Genomic DNA, 21623 nt, shown 5'->3' with positions numbered 1-21623 from the left:
AACGTTATGTCTTTAACACAGTGTAAAACCAGGTTAGATGTAAATTCCCCTAAAGAGGGGACTAGCGTGGTTCTGGTACCGGTTTTGACCGACATTTCCGTTTATAAATCGACCTGTGGACACAATAGATCGAAATGGCTTGCATTCAGCGATAGCCCTAGTTCTCACGGGGGAGGCTAGTTCAGTCAGTTGTCCTAATGAGCCCTCCCCAGCTAGCTAGTTAATTATTGTGGCTAGAAACTTCAGCATGAATTTGAAACTTTCCTGTCCAAGTTGGGATTTGGGAGAGTGTTTAGAATCATTCGGTTTTTAGCGGAGTAAAAATAAATAAATGTAGACGTTAATGCCGTAGTTGTACATTTTCGGTGAAAATCACTACTATAAATGTGCTTTAGCTGTCACCGTGGCATAATACCCTGCTCAAAAAAATAAAGGGAACACTTAAACAACACAATGTAACTCCAAGTCAATCACACTTCTGTGAAATCAAACTGTCCACTTAGGAAGCAACACTGATTGACAATAAATGTCACATGCTGTTGTGCAAATGGAATAGACAACAGGTGGAAATTATAGGCAATTAGCAAGACACCCCCAATAAAGGACTGGTTTTGCAGGTGGTGACCACAGACCACTTCTCAGTTCCTATGCTTCCTGGCTGATGTTTTGGTCACTTTTGAATGCTGGCGGTGCTTTCACTCTAGTAGCATGAGACGGAGTCTACAACCCACACAAGTGGCTCAGGTAGTGCAGCTCATCCAGGATGGCACATCAATGCGAGCTGTGGCAAGAAGGATTGCTGTGTCTGTCAGCGTAGTGTCCAGAGCATGGCGGCGCTACCAGGAGACAGGCCAGTACATCAGGAGACGTGGAGGAGGCCGTAGGAGGGCAACAACCCAGCAGCAGGACTGCTACCTCCGCCTTTGTGCAAGGAGGAGCAGGAGGAGCACTGCCAGAGCCCTGCAAAATGACCTCCAGCAGGCCACAAATGTGCATGTGTCTGCTCAAACGGTCAGAAACAGACTCCATGAGGGTGGTATGAGGGCCCGACGTCCACAGGTGGGGGTTGTGCTTACAGCCCAACACCGTGCAGGATGTTTGGCATTTGCCAGAGAACACCAAGATTGGCAAATTCGCCCCTGGCGCCCTGTGCTCTTCACAGATGAAAGCAGGTTCACACTGAGCACATGTGACAGACGTGACAGAGTCTGGAGACGCCGTGGAGAAAGTTCTGCTGCCTGCAACATCCTCCAGCATGACCGGTTTGGCGGTGGGTCAGTCATGGTGTGGGGTGGCATTTCTTTGGGGGCCGCACAGCCCTCCATGTGCTCGCCAGAGGTAGCCTGACTGCCATTAGGTACCGAGATGAGATCCTCAGACCCCCTTGTGAGACCATATGCTGGTGCGGTTGGCCCTGGGTTCCTCCTAATGCAAGACAATGCTAGACCTCATGTGGCTGGAGTGTGTCAGCAGTTCCTGCAAGAGGAAGGCATTGATGCTATGGACTGGCCCGCCCGTTCCCCAGACCTGAATCTAGTTGAGCACATCTGGGACATCATGTCTCGCTCCATCCACCAACGCCACGTTGCACCACAGACTGTCCAGGAGTTGGCGGATGCTTTAGTCCAGGTCTGGGAGGAGATCCCTCAGGAGACCATCCGCCACCTCATCAGGAGCATGCCCAGGCGTTGTAGGGAGGTCATACAGGCACGTGGAGGCCACACACACTACTGAGCCTCATTTTGACTTGTTTTAAGGACATTACATCAAAGTTGGATCAGCCTGTAGTGTGGTTTTCCACTTTAATTTTGAGGGTGACTCCAAATCCAGACCTCCATGGGTTGATACATTTGATTTCCATTGATAATTTTTGTGTGATTTTGTTGTCAGCACATTCAACTATGTAAAGAAAAAATTATTTAATAAGATTATTTCATTCATTCAGATCTAGGATGTGTTATTTTAGTGTTACCTTTATTTTTTTGAGCAGTGTTTATTGGCTACACTATCAAGCTACTGTACATCCCTCTCCTACTGTGCCCTGTGTTGTTGTGTTGCCGGCTTGCAGCGCTAACTTTCCCCGTTGAGGAGTAGACTGTATCACTATGACATCCAGATGGTTACTTACTACCAATATATTACAAGTTCGTTTTATACTGTATAATCGGATGGAATAAATTGGCCACGTTAGCTACCACCAGCGACGTGATACAGCTGCCCGGTGAAGCAATTGCTGCCCAGTGGGAAGGAGCTTGATATGCCATTTAGCAGACGCGTTTATCCAAAGCGACTTACAGTCATGTGTGCATACATTTTTACGTATGGGTGGTCCCGGGGATCGAACCCACTACCCTGGCGTTACAAGCGCCATGCTCTACCAATTGAGCTACAGAGATCACATTTTTCTTAAATGTATCTTCTTAAAATCGGATGTTAAACCTAATCCTAACATTAACCCTAACTTTAACCACACTGCTAACCTTATGCCAAACCCTAACCTTAAATTAAGACCAAAAAGCACACTTTTGTTTTCATGAATGTTTACGATATAGCCACTTGCACACTGTCGTTTTCCAACAGCAAGACTCAGATCAACATGGCAGTGTTGTCATTGTTTATAAAAGGTTATCTTTATAATGTTTAAGTAAACATGTATCTAACTCCCATATCACACACAAACTGAAATCATAATATAATATTATGTGTGTCCTCCTGTGTGGCTCAGTTGGTAGAGCATGGCACTTGCAAAACCAGGGTTGTGAGTTAGATTCCCATATGGGACCAGTATGAAAAAGTACCAAAATGTATGCACTCACTACTGTAAGTTGCTCTGGATAAGAGTGTCTGCTAAATGACTAAAATGTAAATGTACATCATGGTTAGGCTCAATTCGAATTGAAGTCAGTCAATTCAGGAAGTGATTTAAAATCCTACATTTTGAAAATAGATTCCATTTTTTCAATCACTGAATTTGAATTTCAGTTTACTTCATGAATTTACTGTCTTCAATTCGAATTGAGCCCAACCCTGGTGTACTTTGTACAGTCACTTAGTGAAAGATGGCCTCAGATATCACATTTATTTTATATATATCCACTGTACACATAAATCGGCAAATGGGTTCCTGTTTCAGTCATGTCTTTGGTCACGTTCGCGTGGGTCAAACAAAAACACCCTAATGATTGGTTGACAATAGAGCCTCCCGCAATGCAGTTGATGGCTGCAGGATGAAATTGGTGAGCAACTGCAGAAACTTGCAGTTGACTTCAGTCAAAACTTCATTACCTTTGATCACATAATTTTTGTAAAGTTCATGCAGTTGACATGTAGGTGCAAGTCTGACCATTTTTATCCCCAGAATGCAACACATTTTGAAAGGCGGTGACCATCGACTTGACAAAAGGGATCCGCTCGAATGCACCCTATATCAACTGGCTTACCTGGTTAAATAAAGCTGAAATAAATAAAATAAAAATCTCTTCAGCCTGTGTGACTCCCTGCTGTGAAATCTGACACCTTGAAGCTAGGATGTCCCCGCCTACTATTTCATTATTTCTTCCGACTGTCCAACTCCTGGCTAAACACTACATCACAGCCACTGACAAAGCACATGCCTGCAATCCAAAGGGTGTTTTTGCACTTAATTTTTTGTGCAATGTGAACTCAGACCCCTCAAAAAAGCCCCGAAGCGAACCGAAGTTACCGAACTGAGACCATCTCGAAAGGTTGTCTGAGTTCGGTTCGGTTGAATGTGAACACAAAGCTCCCCAGGTTTGCTTGTCATTATTCCCACACCACACACTAGACTACTGCAACACCGTTTCCCCTGCCATAACCCCTCACGTTGGTGCCACAAAAGAGAGAAGATGATGATGTGCAGGTTTGTGGAAAAGGGGCGGAGTTTGCTCATTTTAGACCATTCCATTGGTCCTTAAGTGAAATCTCCACCCACCCGGGGCACGGGCCATGCAAAACAAACTCCACAATTATCAAGGATACACAGAAATTCCAAAATATATGTGGAGTTCTTTACTGACATGATGTTCAGATTATTTGTTTGCAATATGTGATCTATAGGCTGAAACCTGTGCCACACAAAGTCATTTGGACGCAATTTCTGTTGCAGATGCAAGTTGCAAGTGACATAATCTCAAACATCTTTGCTGATACACAAAGAAATTCAAACACGTTTGAAATTGCATGCAACATCCAATCCTGTCATACATCACATCATGGTTTCATAAATGATTTGTTTATCCAAATGTTTGGTAATTGTAACAGCATCAATATAGACAAAATGCTGGCTGTACAATTTAGCTAGCTAGCCAAAATGTTGCCTATTACCAACCAAGTTTTACCAAGCTATCTAGCTAGCTAACCAAGCTAGCAATGAGCTAAGCTATCTAGCTAGCTCATTGATGTTGGACAATTTTAGTTGAAACTGGACAGAGAATGGTCTAGGTTCAATTTAACAAGTCATGACTGCCAGTCATATACATAAACCATGGTGTCTAGAATTTTTTACACATTTCCCATTTTTGGCATGTCTCTTTTGTCGTGGTTTGCAGCAGCACTTACAGCTGTGTTGACATGACAACTGGGTCGGAGTTCCGAACGGAAAGATATGACGAGTCATGTAAACTTGTTTCTGCTCACTGATTGGACATTACATACAGGATTCATTTACTGCATTTCTATACCACAGGAGGTTGGTGGCACCTTAATTGGGGAGACCAGGCTTGTGGTAATAACTGGAGCGGAATAGTGGAATGGTATCAAATGCATCAAACACATGGTTTCCAGGTGTTTGATGCCATTCCATTTGCTATGTTCTGGCCATTATTATGAGCCATTCTCCCCTCAGCAGCCTCCACTGTCCTATACAATTTAAAAACTCTAAAATGCTATTTGGAGAAAAGCAAAAACGAGCAAAAATGACCCCAGACATTATCACAATGGTTGCTGTAGCTTCATTCACCTCAGTCGATATACAAACACATAGCCTATTAGCTATACAATTAGCCGCTACACATTGACTCACATTAACTCGGCACTGGGATTAAAACCTATAATTGAGTAAGTACAGAGGGATATGTTAGCAGAAAAATGTAGCTGTTATTATCTCAATATCAAATAATTTCTGGGTAACAATTAAGTACCTTACTGTGACTGTTTTCTATTAGAATGGTAAAAAATATACAAAAATTGCTTCTTAGCAAAGAGCTATTTATCAAGCAAGAATTTTGCTAGTACTTTCTGGGAGTGGTCTGAAAACTAGATGTTATTAGCAGAGAGGTTTGGAACTCTCTTTCTTATTGGCCTATTAACTATTATACCGCCTGGTGATGCCACCAACAGCTCGTACACTAAAAGGGCATTATCATCAATTTCACAGTATTATTCCAACCTAATAGTGTGCATATATATATATATATATATAGCTCTGGAAAAAATTAAGAGACCACTGCAAAATTATCAGTTTCTCTGGTAATACTATTTATAGGTATGTGTTTTGGTAAAAATAACATTTTTGTTTTATTCTATAAACTACTGACAACATTTCTCCCAAATTCCAAATAAAAATATTGTCATTTAGAGCACTTATTTGCAGAAAATGACAACTGGTCAAAATAACAAAAAATGCAGTGTTGTCAGACCTCGAATAATGCAAAGAAAATAAGTTCATGTTCATTTTTAAACAACACAATACTAATGTTTTAACTTAGGAAGAGTTCAGAAATCAATATTTGGTGGAATAACCCTGATTTTCAATCACAGCTTTCATGCGTCTTGGCATGCTCTCCACCAGTCTTTCACAATGATGTTGGGTGACTTTATGCCACTCCTGGTGCAAGAATTCAAGCAGCTCGGCTTTGTTTGTTGGCTTGTGACCATCCATCTTCCTCTTGATCACATTCCAGAAGTTTTCAATGGGGTTCAGGTCTGGAGATTGGGCTGGCCATGACAGGGTCTTGATCTGGTGGTCCTCCATCCACACCTTGATTGACCTGGCTGTGTGGCATGGCGCATTGTCCTGCTGGAAAAACCAATCCTCAGAGTTGGGGAACAATGTCAGAGCAAAAGGAAGCAAGTTTTCTTCCAGGACAACCTTGTACATGGCTTGATTCATGCATCCTTCACAAAGACAAATCTGCCCGATTCCAGCCTTGCTGAAGCACCCCCAGATCATCACCGATCCTCCACCAAATTTCACAGTGGGTGCGAGACACTGTGGCTTGTAGGCCTCTCCAGGTCTCCGTCTAACCATTAGACGACCAGGTGTTGGGCAAAGCTGAAAATTGGACTCATCAGAGAAGATTACCTTACTCCAGGCCTCTACGGTCCAATACTTATGGTCTTTTGCAAACCTCAGCCTGGCTCTTCTTTGCTTCTCATTCATGAAGGGCTTTTTTCTAGCTTTGCCCGACTTCAGCCCTGCCCCTAGGACCCTGTTTCGAACTGTCCTCGCCATGCACTTCACCCCAGCTGCCGTTTGCCAATCTTTTTGTAGGTCACTTGATGTCATCCTACGGTTGTTGAGTGACATTCAAATGAGTTGGCAGTCATCCCGGTCAGTACAGAGTCGTTTTCGCCCTCTGCCGGTCTGTAGCTTTGTTGTCCCCAATGTCTGCTGCTTGAACTTGTTCTTATGAACCGCCGTCATTGAAATTTTAAGGATGGAAGCAACCTGACGCTCACTGTATCCCTCTGCCAGTAAAGCCAGAATTGAAACCTTCTTTTCCTCACTCAAAACTTTTGGCATGGTCTATAGTTTTTTGATTAATATTACTTTTGAGGTACTATTAGCACTGTTTTTGCCATCCAGCTGGTCCTATTGCAAGAGGATAGTGATGACCACAGCAGTGGTTTTTATACTTTTCCTCGTTAAATAAGATTTGGTTCAGGTGATCACCTAATCAGTACCTAAATCAGTAGAATGAGGTGTGCCTGTGTTGGAATTCAACAGACACTGGAATGGAATGGCTGTCATACATGTAGAGATGCTGATCTAAGAAAAATGTGCAGTGGTCTCTTAATTTTTTCCAGAGCTGTATATATACAGCACCAGTCAAACGTCTGTACACATCTACTCATTCAAGAGTTTTTCTTTATTTTTACTATTTTCTACATTGTAGAATAATAGTGAAGACATCAAAACTATGAAATAACACATATGGAATCACGTAGTAACCAAAAAAGTGTTAAGTAAATCAAAATATATTTTAGATTTTAGATTCTTCAAAGTAGCCACCCTTTGCCTTGATGACAGCTTTGCACACTCTTGGCATTCTCTCAACCAGCTTCATGAGGTAGTCACCTGGAATGCTTTTCCAACTGTCTTGAAGGAGTTCCCACATACACTACCAGTCAAAAGTTTGGACACACCTACTCATTTAAGGGTTTTTCTTTATTTTTACTATTTTTTACATTGTAGAATAACAGTGAAGACATTAAAACTATGAAATAACACATATGGAATCATGTAGCAAACAAGAAAGTGTTAAACAAATCAAAATATATTTGAGATTTTTCAAATAGCTACCCTTTGTCTTGATGACCGCTTTGCACACTCTTGGCATTCTCTCAACCAGCTTCACCTGGAATGCTTTTCCAACAGTCTTGAAGGAGTTTCCACATGTGCTGAGCACTTGTTGGCTGCTTTTCCTTCACTCTGCGGTCCAACTCATCCCAAACCATCTCAATTGGGTTGAGGTCAGGGGGATTGTGGAGCCAGGTCATCTGATGCAGCACTCCTTCTAGGTAAAATAGCCCTTAAACAGCCTGGAGGTGTGTTGGGTCATTGTCCTGTAGAAAAACAAATTATAGTCCCACTAAGCCCAAACCAGATGGGATGGCGTATCGCTGCAGAATGCTGCAGAATGCTGTTGAATTCAAAATAAATCACAGACAGTGTCACCAGCAAAGCACCCCCACACCATCACACCTCCTCCTCCATGCTTTACGGTGGGAAATACACATGCGGAGATCATCCGTTCACCTACTCCGCGTCTCACAAAGACACGGCGGTTGGAACCAAAAATCTCGCATTTGGACTCCAGACCAAAGGACACATTTCGACCGGTCTAATGTCTATTGCTCATGTTTCTTGGCCCTAGCAGGTCTCTTCTTATTATTGGTGTCCTTTAGTAGTGGTTTCTTTGCAGCAATTCCATGAAGGCTTGATTCACACAGTCGACACACAGTTACTTGAACTCTGTGAAGCATTAATTTGGGCTGCAATTTCTGAGGCTGGTAACTCTAGTGAACTTATCCTCTGCAGTAGAGGTAACTCTGGGTCTTCCTTTCCTGTGGCGGTCCTCATGAGAGCCACTTTCATCATAGCGCTTGATGGTTTTTGCGACTACACTTGAAGAAACTTTCAAAGTTCTTGACATTTTCCAGATTGACTGACCTTCATGTTTTAAAGTAACGATGGACTGTCGTTTCTCTTTGCTTATTTGAGCTGTTCTTGCCATAATATGGACTTGGTCTTTTACCAAATAGGGCTATCTTCTGTATACCAACCCTACCTTGTTACAACACAACTGAATTGCCCAAACGCATTAAGAAGGAAAGAAATTCCACAGATTAACTTTTAAAATGGCACACCAGTTAATTGAAATGCATTCCAGGTGACTACCTCATGAAGCCAAGAGTGTGCAAAGTTGTCATCAAGGCAAAGGGTGGCTATTTGAATATAAAATATGTTTTGATTTGTTTAACACTTTTTTGGTTACTACATGATTCCATATGTGTTATTTCATAGTTTTGATGTCTTCACTATTATTCTACAATGTAGAAAATAGTACAAATAAAGAAAAACCCTGGAATGAGTACGTGTGTCCAAACTTTTCACTGGTACTGTATATATAAAAAACACCGGAAAATCACGTTTTTGATTACACAGGGCCTTTAACTAAATAAAATATATGACTTTGCTTTACAGAACATTTCCTGCAATTCTACACGTTTTGCGATGGGGTGGGGAGAAATCTTTGCAGTTTTAAAGCTAATTTCCTGCAATTTTACACTTTTTGCCATGACTTATGCCATGTTAATATGATATCTGAATGAGAGTAACTAACAAAATCAATGGGGGCACCCTGGAGGTCAGGACCCCTGGGCACGTGCCCTGCATGCCCAATCAGTAAATCGGCATCATTACTACAAGTTTAGATAGGTGGCTAGACTAACTAGACTAATTTACCAATCTAAAATGTTTTTACTGACATGGGATAATTGAGTGAATGTCAATGGGTGACATATTGCACCTGGTGTATTCTATTATTCTAACTCTCAATAGTAAATTGAGACCCCGACTGAGTTCCCAATTTTTTTATAATAATGTATTTCTTTTTATTCTGAGTAATTACAGAGGTCCGGAACTTGGCGTCCTCATATGTAGTTTACGGCCCTGACTCTGACGTTGCCCCATTTGAAGTTGGCATTTAAAATGGTTAAGGTAAGGGTTAAGGTTAGGGTTGGGGTTAGGTAATGGTTAAGGTTTGGGTTAGGATTAGGATTAGGATTTAGGGTAGGGACGTTCCAAGGATCCCGGATAGCATTGACCACAAAATCAATGCTAGCTCTTAAAAGGGCAGTAGCCTACATTGGATGTAACATTTTCAATGGTGAAGGTGCATAAAAATGGCGGGCGGCCCCCATGTACTTACCAGAAACGCCTCATTTGCTAAGTTTGCCGTATTGTACAGTGCTCTCCGTTAGTCTTTTTTTGTATTGGCATTAGCACAGTATACATGATCCCAATTCTAGCTCCAAGACGGCATCAATTTCAAAAAAACGAAAAAGTAGATTGTGCTGATTTAGAGGCACATTGAACCATGTCGTGTGTGGATAGTGCTCAAACAAAGACTTCATACAGTGCATTCGGAAAGTATTCAGACCCCTTGACTTTTTCCACATTTTGTTACGTTACAGCCTTATTATAAAATGGATTCAATCATTTTTTCCCCCTCATCAGTCTACACAGTATTCCATAATGACAAACAAAAACAGGTTTTTAGAAATGTGTCTCTCCAGAGATGTTCGATCAGGTTCAAGTCCAGGCTCTGGCTGGGCCATTCAAGGACATTAAGAGACTTGTCCCAAAGCCACTCCTGCGCAATAATGTAACATATAGGCCTGAAACTCTTTTTATCATAAGGTTCAACGCTAAGGTCCCCCGCACATTGACTCTGTACCGGTACCCCCTGTATATAGCCTCCCTACTGTTATTTTATTTTACTGCTGCTCTTTAATTATTTGCTATTTTTATTATTTACTTATCTATTTTTACTTAACAGTTGTTGTTTTTTTCTTAAAACTGCATTGTTGGTTAAGGGCTTGTAAATAAGCATTTCACTGTAAGGTCTACACCTGTTGTATTCGGCGCATGTGGCAAATAAAATTTCATTTGGTTTGATTTGATTAATCACTTGTGACAGTGCTGGACATTAGTTTACACTTCCTTACCTTTAATACCTTTAATATTGATCTTGAAATTTTAACATTGGAGTACTTATTCAATTTTCTCAGTAAATCTGTAACCGTTTTCGTTCCCCAGTATGAGACTGTGGTTGACTCAGAGAGCCTGGGTACTCTACAACCTGTAGCCTACCACACTGTGAACCGGCGCTACAGCGAGTTCCTCCACCTTCAGACACGCCTGGAGGAGAAGCCTGACCTCAAGAAGATGATTAAGAGTAAGAAGTCCAATTCTATATATTTTTAAGTCTTTCGTATGTTTTTTTGGCTAGAGAGAGATTGAGGTGAAAGGTAGGAGAGAGTGCTGAAAGAGCAGTAGGCCAGATTCGAACCCATGCTGGCAGCGGTACATTGTACATGTGCTCCAGAGGTAGCGGCTTAGACCGCTAGACCACCCCAGGCCACTGTACTCTATTATAGTCAGTTAAAACAAATCATTTATAGTGTAGAAGAAGTCTTACATGTGCTGTATGGATATTTTATTCTCACCAAAGGGTGTGTGTATCTTTTCCATTTCAGATGTCAAGGGACCCAAGAAGATTTTCCCTGATCTTCCATTTGGAAACCCAGATATTGACAAGGTGGAAGTTCGAAAAGGACAGCTGGATACCTTTCTTAAAGTAGGAATTGAATTGTTTATCTAAGAAGATGAATAACTTCCTGATTTGTATGTTTTTGATATGTGACTGTTGCGTAGTAATCTGATCACTCCGCTTTCGTTTCCTCCAGCAACTGTGCACCATCCCTGAGACGGCCAACAGCGACGAGATGCAGGAGTTCCTGGCTCTTCACACAGACGCCAGCACAGCCTTTGAGAAGAAACCATTTGTTATGTCCAGGATTGATAAGGTGACTTATCGTTTTCAGTGTCACAACTTTCCGGTTATGAAATAAAAACAGTGCATGATAACTTGACCTAAAAACATGAAAAGTGAGAGATAATGGGAGAAAGGAGAAGATGTGGTTTCTGGTGACCTGTTTTTTCTGAAGCTAACCGTGGTGCTGTGTTTGTGCTGTGTCCTCCTGGGCCTGGTTGTTGGCGTCTACTGTAGATGATGGCAAATGCTGTAGACACTCTGAAGACAGCATTCCCTCGTTCTGAGGATGACCTGGATGGAGACCCTGCTGATGGGAGGAATGCCCCAGAAGGAAGGAAGAGGTGGGAGTCTCTCTATTTTCTCTCTCTCTCTCGCTCTCTCTCTGTCGCTCTCTCTTCCCCCTCTCTCTCTTTCTCTGACTGTCACAAATATGTACAGCCTGGCCAAAGCTTTTCACTATCATGTCTCTCTTGAAATACTCATTAAAACATCTGTAAACCACTTGCTGTAGTTTTCAATTCACATATGAAATTGAAAGCTGCTTTAGGAAAAATTAAGTTATTTGTGACTGCTTACATAACATTAAATTCAAACTATCTTGTTTTGTGTAATGTGTTTGTTAATTGTTGCTTGTTGTGTCAGGTCTGTCCGGCTGAGGTTCTCCAGTAAAGTTGCCCCTACTCTTAACATACCTGATATCCAGCCCAAAGTCATATACTGCTTCAATGAAGGCAGCACTGTAAGTTAACCATGGAAGTTTCATATCAATGAGTATCAATGAATAATAATTTAATATTAATGTAATCAAACTGTCTGTTTGAGTGCACTCACTCACTCACTCACTCAACCCGCCGATCCATCCATCCATCTATTAATTCACTCATTCATCCCTGTGTCCTGGTCTGTTTCTGCAGGTGTTCCATGACCTGTCCCTGTCTGGTCTGGAGGGCTTTATAAAGGACCAGGAGGCTCTGCTCTATGCTCCCCAGGAGAAGGAGGCTGACAGGAGGAGGTTCAGCGTGCCACCTGTCAAAGACAGGAAGGGAGGTGGGGGTCGGGAGAGAAAACTACGGGGGACAGGTACAGTTTTTCTAATGTCTACACGGGCCTGCATTATCAACCATTATTCTCTTACATGAAGGACTGTCATACAGTTGACTGAATATATAAGGACCGTCTCAGTGCAAAAACAGACATTATTATCATAATTATTAACTTTCCAAATTAGATCATCTATGAGCATACTCCACTCAGTAATGGCCAGGAGGAGGTAGTAACCTTGCAGAGCCTCTGTAGGCCAGTACCACACCACTGTTTTAATGAAGCAGTGTTTACTATCTATCTGAGGCTATCTGTCTCTGTCTGCCTTTCTGTTATTCGTGTTTCAGAATCATGTCCCAGTATTTGAATCTTCTTAGCAAGTTTTGTATCTGTTTTGTATCTGTTGCATGCGTGTGTGCTTGTATGTGTGAATCTGACTGTGCTGTGTGTTTGTGCAGACACGGCCGTGGCAGATGTAGCTCTGAACATCCTGTGTCTGCTGATGAAGGAGCAGTGGAGCTGGCTGTGTACTGAGAACATCCAGAAGACCATCAGACTGCTGTTTGGCACCTTCATTGAGAGGTATCACACCATATCATATCGTCATCTTCATAGACTAGAACAGGAAAGCAGTTTTTTAGCTAGGATTGTTAGCCCATAGTTTTTGTTGTAATGTTTGAGTCACTCAAATATCACATGAATACACGTCACTCAAATATCACATTAATACACATTAGAAATGGCTAAATGTATAGATTTTTTTTTAAATTAGCTTCAAACCTGCTAAATGTTCTCTCCACCATCAAGAGGGGTGTGAACAGCGAAACAGACATAGAAATAGACGTGGCATGTGTATGCGCGTACACAGGCGTGGGATGTTCCCCAATGCTGGAAGGGGGACCTGAGTGAAAGTTTGGGAACCCCTGGTGAGGTTTCCTACCGCTCTGTGGATCTTGACAGGTCTTCAGCAGAACATCCAGACATGGCCTTTTTTTCTCTTTGTATTTCCCGGAATGGTTTGCTGAGGTATTATGTAAGAGGGTTTTTCATCAGTCTAATAATGCAAGATGAATGTCCAAGTTTCTCTCCAAAAACAAGTTTTTGTAATATGGTTCAGCGGTCTAAGGTCTAAGGCAATACATCTCAGTGCTAGAGGCATCACTACAGACCCTGGTTCGATTCCAGGCTGTATCATAACCCGGCGGTGATTGGGAGTCCCATAGGGCAGCGCACAATTGGCCCAGCGACATCCGAATTTGTTCTTAACTGACTTGCCTAGTTAAATAAAGATTAATACAAATTTCAAAAGGTCCTTGGCTGTTCATTCAGAAGGGATCATTTTCCTCCATAACTTGGCTATGTTAAATGCTATTATGAAATAGCATTTCCTTTCATGTCTGGAGGGAAAAAAGAGACTTGACTTAGTTTAGTAGTCCATCAGTCTTAGTATTCAGGCCTGTTCACTGTTCATTGTTTTCTGAGTAGAATAATGCTTTAATCTGTCTGGGGTAAGTAGGAGAATAGGAAATATGGAGTTATGGCCAGTAATTGGTAGTAGAGTATAGTTGATGACCGGAGCTTAAAAGGCCCAGTGCAGTCAAAAACGTGATTTTTTTCTGTGTTTTATATATATGTTCACACTATGAGGTTGGAATAAATCTGTGAAATTGTCAAAATGATGATAATTCCCTTTTAGTGTAAGAGCTGTTTGAAAAAGCATCCTGAAATTTCAGCCTGTTTTGATGAGATGCAGTTTTGGCCTGCCTGGTGACATCACCAGTCGTTCAATTAGTTAATAGACCAATAAGAAAGAGAGTTCCTAACTTCTATGCCAATAACAGCTCGTTTTCAGTTTTCCCCTCCCCACTCAGACCACTCCCAGACAGTCCTAGCAAAATTCTTGCTTGAGAAATTGCTCTTTGCTAAGAAGATATTTATTTCTTTTTTTACCATTTTAATCGAAAACAGTAAGGTACTTAATTGTTACCCAGAAAGGATTTGATATTGAGATAAGAATGGCTGCATCAGACCTTTAAAAAGTGTTGAGTGAAGCTAACTTCTGTCTATAAAATGATGTCTGGGCAGTGTTCTGGATCTGGGTTTGTGCTCTACTCTACCCAGCTCTGCCCAGTGGTTGGTTGGGATTAGACCAGACCTGGGTTCAAATACTATTTGAAATCATTCAAATACTTTAAGGTTTTTCTCTAGCCTGCCTAGAGTGGCAGGTGGGCAGGGTTTGCACTTTTGGGACTATTGGTTCCATTGTGCCAGATAAGCTCAATCAAGCACAGATAAAGTACTTGAAATTATTTTAAATATTATTTGAACTCCGGTCTGGTTGGATGAGATTGGACCGGCTCATGAGGTGTGTCTAGTTCCACCTCTTCTCTGCACTCCTTTAAATGAATGACCACATTGTGTCAGTGATTTATGTAATGCACTTTGGCAGGAAGGAAGAAAAATATCAGCACCATGGATGTGAGACAAGATAGATCTGATTATGTACACAGCTACAAGTGCAACACTGAGTCACATTTCTAGGATAACCATTAGTTGTGATTTGTAGCCATACAAGTAAGCACAGACCGACATGCTCTGCCTTTATACCCAAATATGGACTTATCTTCATGCCCTTTCTTTCAAATGAATTATTATCTCTCGTATTGTCCCCTGTAGCTCAGTTGGTAGAGCATGGTGCTTGCAACGTCAGGGTTGTGGGTTTGTTTCCCACGGGGGGCCAGTATGAAAATGTATGCACTCACTAACTGTAAGTCGCTCTGGATAAGAGCGTCTGCTAAATGACTAAAATGTAAATGTAATTGTCCTTGTCCGGTCCTTGTTGACTGTTGAGCTTCTATCTAGATTAATCCGAACTAAGATCACTTGTATTGCTGGGTTCTGTGTCTGCAATAGATTCAACCCTTGTAACAAGGAAGATAGTTGATCAATGGTGCCACAACAAAACTGTGAAAAAATGAAACGCTGTAGTCTAGACACCCGTATGCCATGTAGTTATTGTATAGCCACTTTGCAAGAATCACTGTAATCCTTGGCCATATCTTTCCTGTGAATTTACTATTGGGAGGCACTATCTCAGCATCCAGGGATTGACGGCAAAGTCTGGGGAACTGGATGTTTTCAGTGATATGCTCCATGCATGAACTACACCCCAACCCCCTCCCATGGAGTCTTTTTAACAAGCCAATACTTAATTTGGCCAGACACAGAAACAACAGCATGACACATTAAAAGATTTAGACATGCAGAGGAGGTTACATAAATGTTTGATCTAAAATTACTTGGGAAGACCTTATACTGGAGAGGGATGACAGGGAAGTTGATTATGTCTGTCCACGAAGGTAGTCAGTCAGACTCGATCAGAATCTGGTGGTACTTTGCTAATTGATGAGGATGATGATGAAGATGATAATGATAGCATTTGAGGATGAAAGATTCCTAAAACCTTTTCAGTATGACCTTTAACCTCAAATATTTGATTCTGAAACTAATGTAACCCTGAGATGTAAAACGCAGCTCATAGTTCATGTTCACTATATTATATATTCCCAGCACCAAGAACCAAATCTCGTTGCACGCTGGTCTGGCCAGCTACGTCTGTCATGAGAGACATACCATTATGAAATGACTGTGAACACTAGACAGTACTCCATCTCATGTTGTTGGGAAACGTTGCATGTTGTTCCAACACTATGGGTTATCCCTCTTCGTCCGACCCTGAATTATCGGTCCCTAAACAGCGATTCTTGGTTATGGTCTGAGAACAGAGCAGAGTGTTTGGCTCAGTGTGGAGACTGTCTTTCCCAGGATGCTGCAGTCAGGAGACTATTCTTTACATACAGTGTGTGTGTGTGTGTGTGTAAACACGATGTCTCAGCAGGTGCTTGGTCCAAGTCCTCCAGCACCATTCACAGTTGGACGTGTAGCTACTTTGGCATGGTGGCCATGGAATGTTTTTAAACAGCAGAGCTATTACACAATGGTGCTGGTCCATTTTATCACTGTGGAGCCTTTCAGCACTCAGTACATTACACACTGTACTGTGCCTAAATGGAATAAGAACAAGACCGAAGAAGGCCAGTGCATGTTCCCTACTCCTCCTCCTCTTCTTCCTTCCCCCTACCTATTTTAATTGGCGAGAGAATACGCTCTCAAACCATGTTTGTCAAGTCAATCTGATGAAGTGAATGGTATGAGGTTTTGATGCAGTTTTAAAGAAGATATAGTTAGTATGGAGCTTCCTTGAAACTTGTTTAGAGTGTTGGTTTTTCTGCTTTCCCTAATATGACCCACCACTCCACACACCCCACTCTGCCTTAATAATATGACCTCCCCTCCCTCTTACTCCCTCCCTCACACACTTCCCACCTATGATGGTAAACATCCAACAGATGATGTCAGGCTGTGTAAATATAATTATATTCCCAAAACAGCCTGTGCTGGAAACCAGACCCCTAGAGGGGTTAATATTAGAGGTAATTCTGTGGAAGGGGTAATATTAGCAGCATTTGCGGTAAGCACTCTTATCCGTAAACTGTCAATGACATTAAGTCACTGGTTAATGTGGATAGTTTTAAAATGCAACCGAATCATCTCTCATTTCTCTCATCTCTCCATCCAAAATGTGGAGCAGTGGAGGGAAGCCACAGTGACAGCTCTCTAGCAAATCAAAGTTTGTTGTTGGTCGCGTACACAGATTTGCACATGTTATTACAGGTGCAACAAAATGCTTACAGTATGTTTCTAGCTCCAACAGTGCAGTAATATCCAGAAATACAATCAAAAATACACACATAATCCAAAAATCAGAACGAGCAATGTCAAGAGTCCGGAATATAAATATATATATATACAGTACCAGTCAAAAGTTTGGACACATCTACTCACTCAAGGGTTTTTCTTTATTTTTACTATTTTCTACATTGTACAATAATAGTGAAGACATCAAAACTATGAAATAACACAAATATAATCATGTAGTAACCAAAAAAGGGTGAAACAAATCAAAATATATGTTATATTTGAGATTCTTCAAAGTAGCACCCTTTTTCTTGATGACAGCTTTGCACACTCTTGGCATTCTCTTAACCAGCTTCACCTGGAATGCTTTTCCAACAGTCTTGAAGGAGTTCCCACATACACTACCGTTCAAAAGTTTGGGGTCACTTAGAAATGTCCTTGTTTTCCATGAAAACATACATTAAATGAGTTTGAATAGGAAATATAGCAAAATGAATAGGAAATAATTGACAAGGTTATAAATAATGATTTTTAATTGAAATAATAATTGTGTCCTTCAAACTTTGCATTCGTCAAATAATCCTCCATTTGCAGCAATTACCGCCTTGCAGACCTTTGGCATTCTAGTTGTCAATTTGTTGAGGTAATCTGAAGAGATTTCACCCCATGCTTCCTGAAGCACCTCCCACAAGTTGGATTGGCTTGATGGGCACTTCTTACGTACGGTCATGCTGCTCCCACAACAGCTCAATAGGGTTGAGATCCGGTGACTGTGCTGGCCACTCCATTATAGACAGAATACCAGCTGACTACTTCTTCCCTAAATAGTTATTGCATAGTTTGGAGCTGTGCTTTGGGTCATTGTCCTGTTGTAGGAGAAAATTGGCTCCAATCAAGTACCGTCCACTGGGTATGGCATGGCATTGCAAAATAGAGTGATAGCCTTCCTTCTTCAAGATCCCTTTTACCCTGTACAAATCTCCCACTTTACCACCACCAAAGCAACCCCAGACCATCACATTGCCTCCACCATGCTTGACAGATGGCATCAAGCACTCCTCCAGCATCTTTTCATTTGGTCTGCGTCTCACAAATGTTCTTCTTTGTGATCCGAACACCTTAAACTTCGATTCGTCTGTCCATAACACTTTTTTTCCAATCTTTCGCCGTCCAGTGTCTGTATTCTTTTGCCCATCTAAATCTTTTCTTTTTATTGGCCAGTCTGAGATATGGCTTTTTCTTTGCAACTCAGCAAACCCGGAGTCGCCTCTTCACTGTTGACGTTGAGACTGGTGTTTTGCAGGTACTATTTAATGAAGCTGCCAGTTGAGGACCTGTGAGGCGCCTGTTTCTCAAACTAGACACTCTCATGTATTTGTCCTCTTGCTCAGTTGTGCACCGGGACCTCCCATTCCTCTTTCTATTCTGGTTAGAGCCAGTTTGCGCTGTTCTGTGAAGGGAGTAGTACACAGCGTTGACTGACGAGTTTCAGAAGTTATTGGTTTCTGGCCATTTTGAGCCTGTAATCGAACCCACAATTGCTGATGCTCCAGATACTCAACTAGTCTCAAGAAGGCCAGTTTTATTGCTTCTTTAATCAGTACAACAGTTTTCAGCTGTGCTAACATAATTGCAAAAGGGTTCAATTAGCCTTTTAAAGTGATAAACTTGGATTAGCAAACACAACGTGCCATTGGAACATAGGACTGATGTTTGCTGATAATGGGCCTCTGTACGCCTATGTAGATATTTCATTAAAATCAGCAATTTCCAGCTACAATAGCCATTTACAACATTAACAATGTTATTTTAAAAGACAAAAAAATTGCTTTTCTTTCGAAACAAGGACATTTCTAAGTGACCCCAAACTTTTGGAACGGTAGTGTTTGCTGAACACTTGTTGGCTGCTTTTCCTTCACTCTGCAGTCCAACTCATCCTAAATCATCTCAATTGGGTTGAGGTCGGGTGATTGTGGAGGCCAGGTCATCTGATGCACCACTCCATAACTCTGCTTCTTGGTCAAATAGCCCTTACACAGCCTGGAGGTGTGTTGGGTCATTGTCCTGTTGAAAAACAAATGATAGTCCTGCTAACCGCAAACCAGATGGGATGGCGTATCGCTGCAGAATGCTGTGGTAGCCATGCTGGTTAAGTGTGCCTTAAATTCTAAATAAAACACTGACAGAGTCACCAGCAAATCTCCCCCACACCATCTTGGCCCAAGCAAGTCTCTTCTTCTTATTGGTGTCCTTTAGTAGTGGTTTCTTTGCAGCAATTCGACCATGAAGGCCTGATTCACGCAGTCTCCTCTGAACAGTTGATGTTGAGATGTGTCTGTTACTTGAACTCTGTGAAGGTTCTCTTAAGTTAACTCAAATTAACTTATCCTCTGCAGCAGAGGTAACTCTGGGTCTTCCTTTCCTGTGGCAGTCCTCATGAGAGCCAGTTTCATTATAGCGCTTGATGGTTTTTGCGACTGCACTTGACCTTAGGACTGGCTGGTTTCCAACCCCTTATGGTGTAAAAAGCAGGGAGACATACTCTCGCCCACTTTCTTTCTACTACATGTTAATGATTTAGCCCTACAAATCAAACATGCTAAACTTGGTGTTGAAGTTGCGGATATATTCCTGGCTATCTTGTTGTATGCTGATAACATAGTTATCCTTGCCGAGACCAAAGATGACCCCCAGAATATGTTGAATATTGTTAGTTTACGGTGTATAAATCAAGAGAAGACCCAGATTGTTCATTTCAGAAAGAAGGGGGTGCAGAGAAGTACACATAACTTTTGTTTTGGTACAACCCCATTATTCTACACTGGGCTCTATAAATACCTTGGTTTCACTCTGGTGAACACATGCATCCTGACTGGTTGCATCACCGCCTGGTATGGCAACTGCTCGGCCTCCGACCGCAAGGTACTACAGAGGGTAGTGCGTACGGCCCAGTACATCACTGGGGCCAAACTTCCTGCCATCCAGGACCTCTGTACCAGGCGGTGTCAGAGGAAGGCCCTAAAAATTGTCAAAGACTCCAGCCACCCTAGTCCTAGACTGTTCTCTCTGCTACCGCACGGCAAGCGGTACCGGAGCGCCAAGTCTAGGTCCAAAAGGCTTCTTAACAGCTTCTACCCCCAAGCCATAAGACTCCTGAACAGCTAATCATGGCTACCCGGAGTATTTGCATTGTCCTTGGTGTGCACAAACTTGGTGTGCACAAACCTGGCCATCTTTGGAGATATGAGTTGGGAACCATGTGTGGTTAGGCAAAAAGGTGACATGGTACGTCTATGGAACAGACTGATAAATATGGCAGAACACATAATCACAAAAGAAAGGTGGACGTTACTCATAACTATCCGTGGGCTAGAGAATTATCATTTTTTTTGTGAAACTGATTTGCAGAATAATCCAGGAACAAATTACCATATGGTGTTAACTAAATCAAGGACAAGCTTTTTCTGATCCACAAGAAAAAATGGGCAGTTGATGTTTGGTTTAAACCAGAATTTTGAACGTACACTCTTATCAAAAATAACTACACCCCTGTGCCTGATCCTAACAAAAAGCCAAAGGTCTGTTTGTGCACAACTCAGATCCGGCACCCTCCCTCTGGCTATAGATACGGTTAGATTTAACAGAGTGTCTGAAGAGGAGAGAATGTGCCTACTATGTGATCTTGGGGAAATCGAAAACTAAATCCATTTAGTGTTTTATTGCCCTCTGTATGACGATCTGAAGAAAAAACAATTGGTGATAACCCTGAGGAATTCTGGTTACAGGACGAACAGAGGCTTAAATTTTGTTTCAGACAGGGCATATTTGAGATTGCTCAGTTTGTTCATAATGCCTGGAGGAGAAGGAGAAATGTACTGTTTGTGTGGTGTGGCTAGATGGTCGCTGTACTGGCCATGATTATTGTATGCATATAATTTGTAAAACCTTATTTTGTTCTGTAGTGTCTTGTAAGCCCATGTGGGCCTTGCACCGGTAGGTGTATGACACTTAAATAAATTATATAAATCATCAATCAATCAGGTACAGACTACAGTCTGCAGTACCTGCACTGGGATCCATAAAGTTCCTGTCGCAATGTCACTTTCTACCGCTAGGAGGCAGCACACACCTGTAGAAGTATGGCCACAGAACATTGAGGAGGGTTTGGAGTTTCATAATGTAATGACTTGATATTTAATATTGAATGGCATATAAAGCATTGCCCTTGCAATTTCCATAGCTTTTATGTCAGAATCTTATATTCCATGCCTTAGACCTAGTCCTAGCCATATGCCGGGCGGCAGGTAGCCTAGCGGTTAAGAGTTGGGCCAGTAACCAAAAGGTGTTGGTTTGAATCTCTGAGTCGACTAGGTGAAAAATATGCCGATGTGCCCTTGAGCAAGGCACTTAACCGTAGTTGCTCTGGATAAGAGCATCTGCTAAATGACTAAAATATGACAAAATAGATACATATTTGTTGCACCACTGCACTGGGTTCTGTGACAGGATATGACATCAGAG

The 21623-nt window shown here is 41.8% G+C and overlaps 1 protein-coding gene across 2 annotated transcripts in view; it reads left to right on the top strand.

Annotated features, from left to right (window-relative positions):
- snx19a (sorting nexin 19a) overlaps positions 1-21623 on the top strand; it is a 57521-nt gene that overhangs the window by 23727 nt on the left and 12171 nt on the right. For both annotated transcript variants that reach the window (XM_041845994.1, XM_041845993.2), the window contains exons 4-10: positions 10565-10703; positions 11005-11105; positions 11215-11334; positions 11538-11644; positions 11946-12042; positions 12218-12383; positions 12803-12926. In XM_041845994.1, the coding sequence (XP_041701928.1) occupies positions 10565-10703; positions 11005-11105; positions 11215-11334; positions 11538-11644; positions 11946-12042; positions 12218-12383; positions 12803-12926 (854 nt within the window). The remainder of the gene's footprint in view (positions 1-10564; positions 10704-11004; positions 11106-11214; positions 11335-11537; positions 11645-11945; positions 12043-12217; positions 12384-12802; positions 12927-21623) is intronic.

The sequence above is a fragment of the Coregonus clupeaformis genome, chromosome 24 (assembly GCF_020615455.1).
Source record: "Coregonus clupeaformis isolate EN_2021a chromosome 24, ASM2061545v1, whole genome shotgun sequence".
NCBI classification, from domain to species: Eukaryota; Metazoa; Chordata; class Actinopteri; order Salmoniformes; family Salmonidae; genus Coregonus; species Coregonus clupeaformis.
Note: the sequence above shows the minus strand (reverse complement) of the source record. Positions and strands in the feature narration are given on the sequence as shown.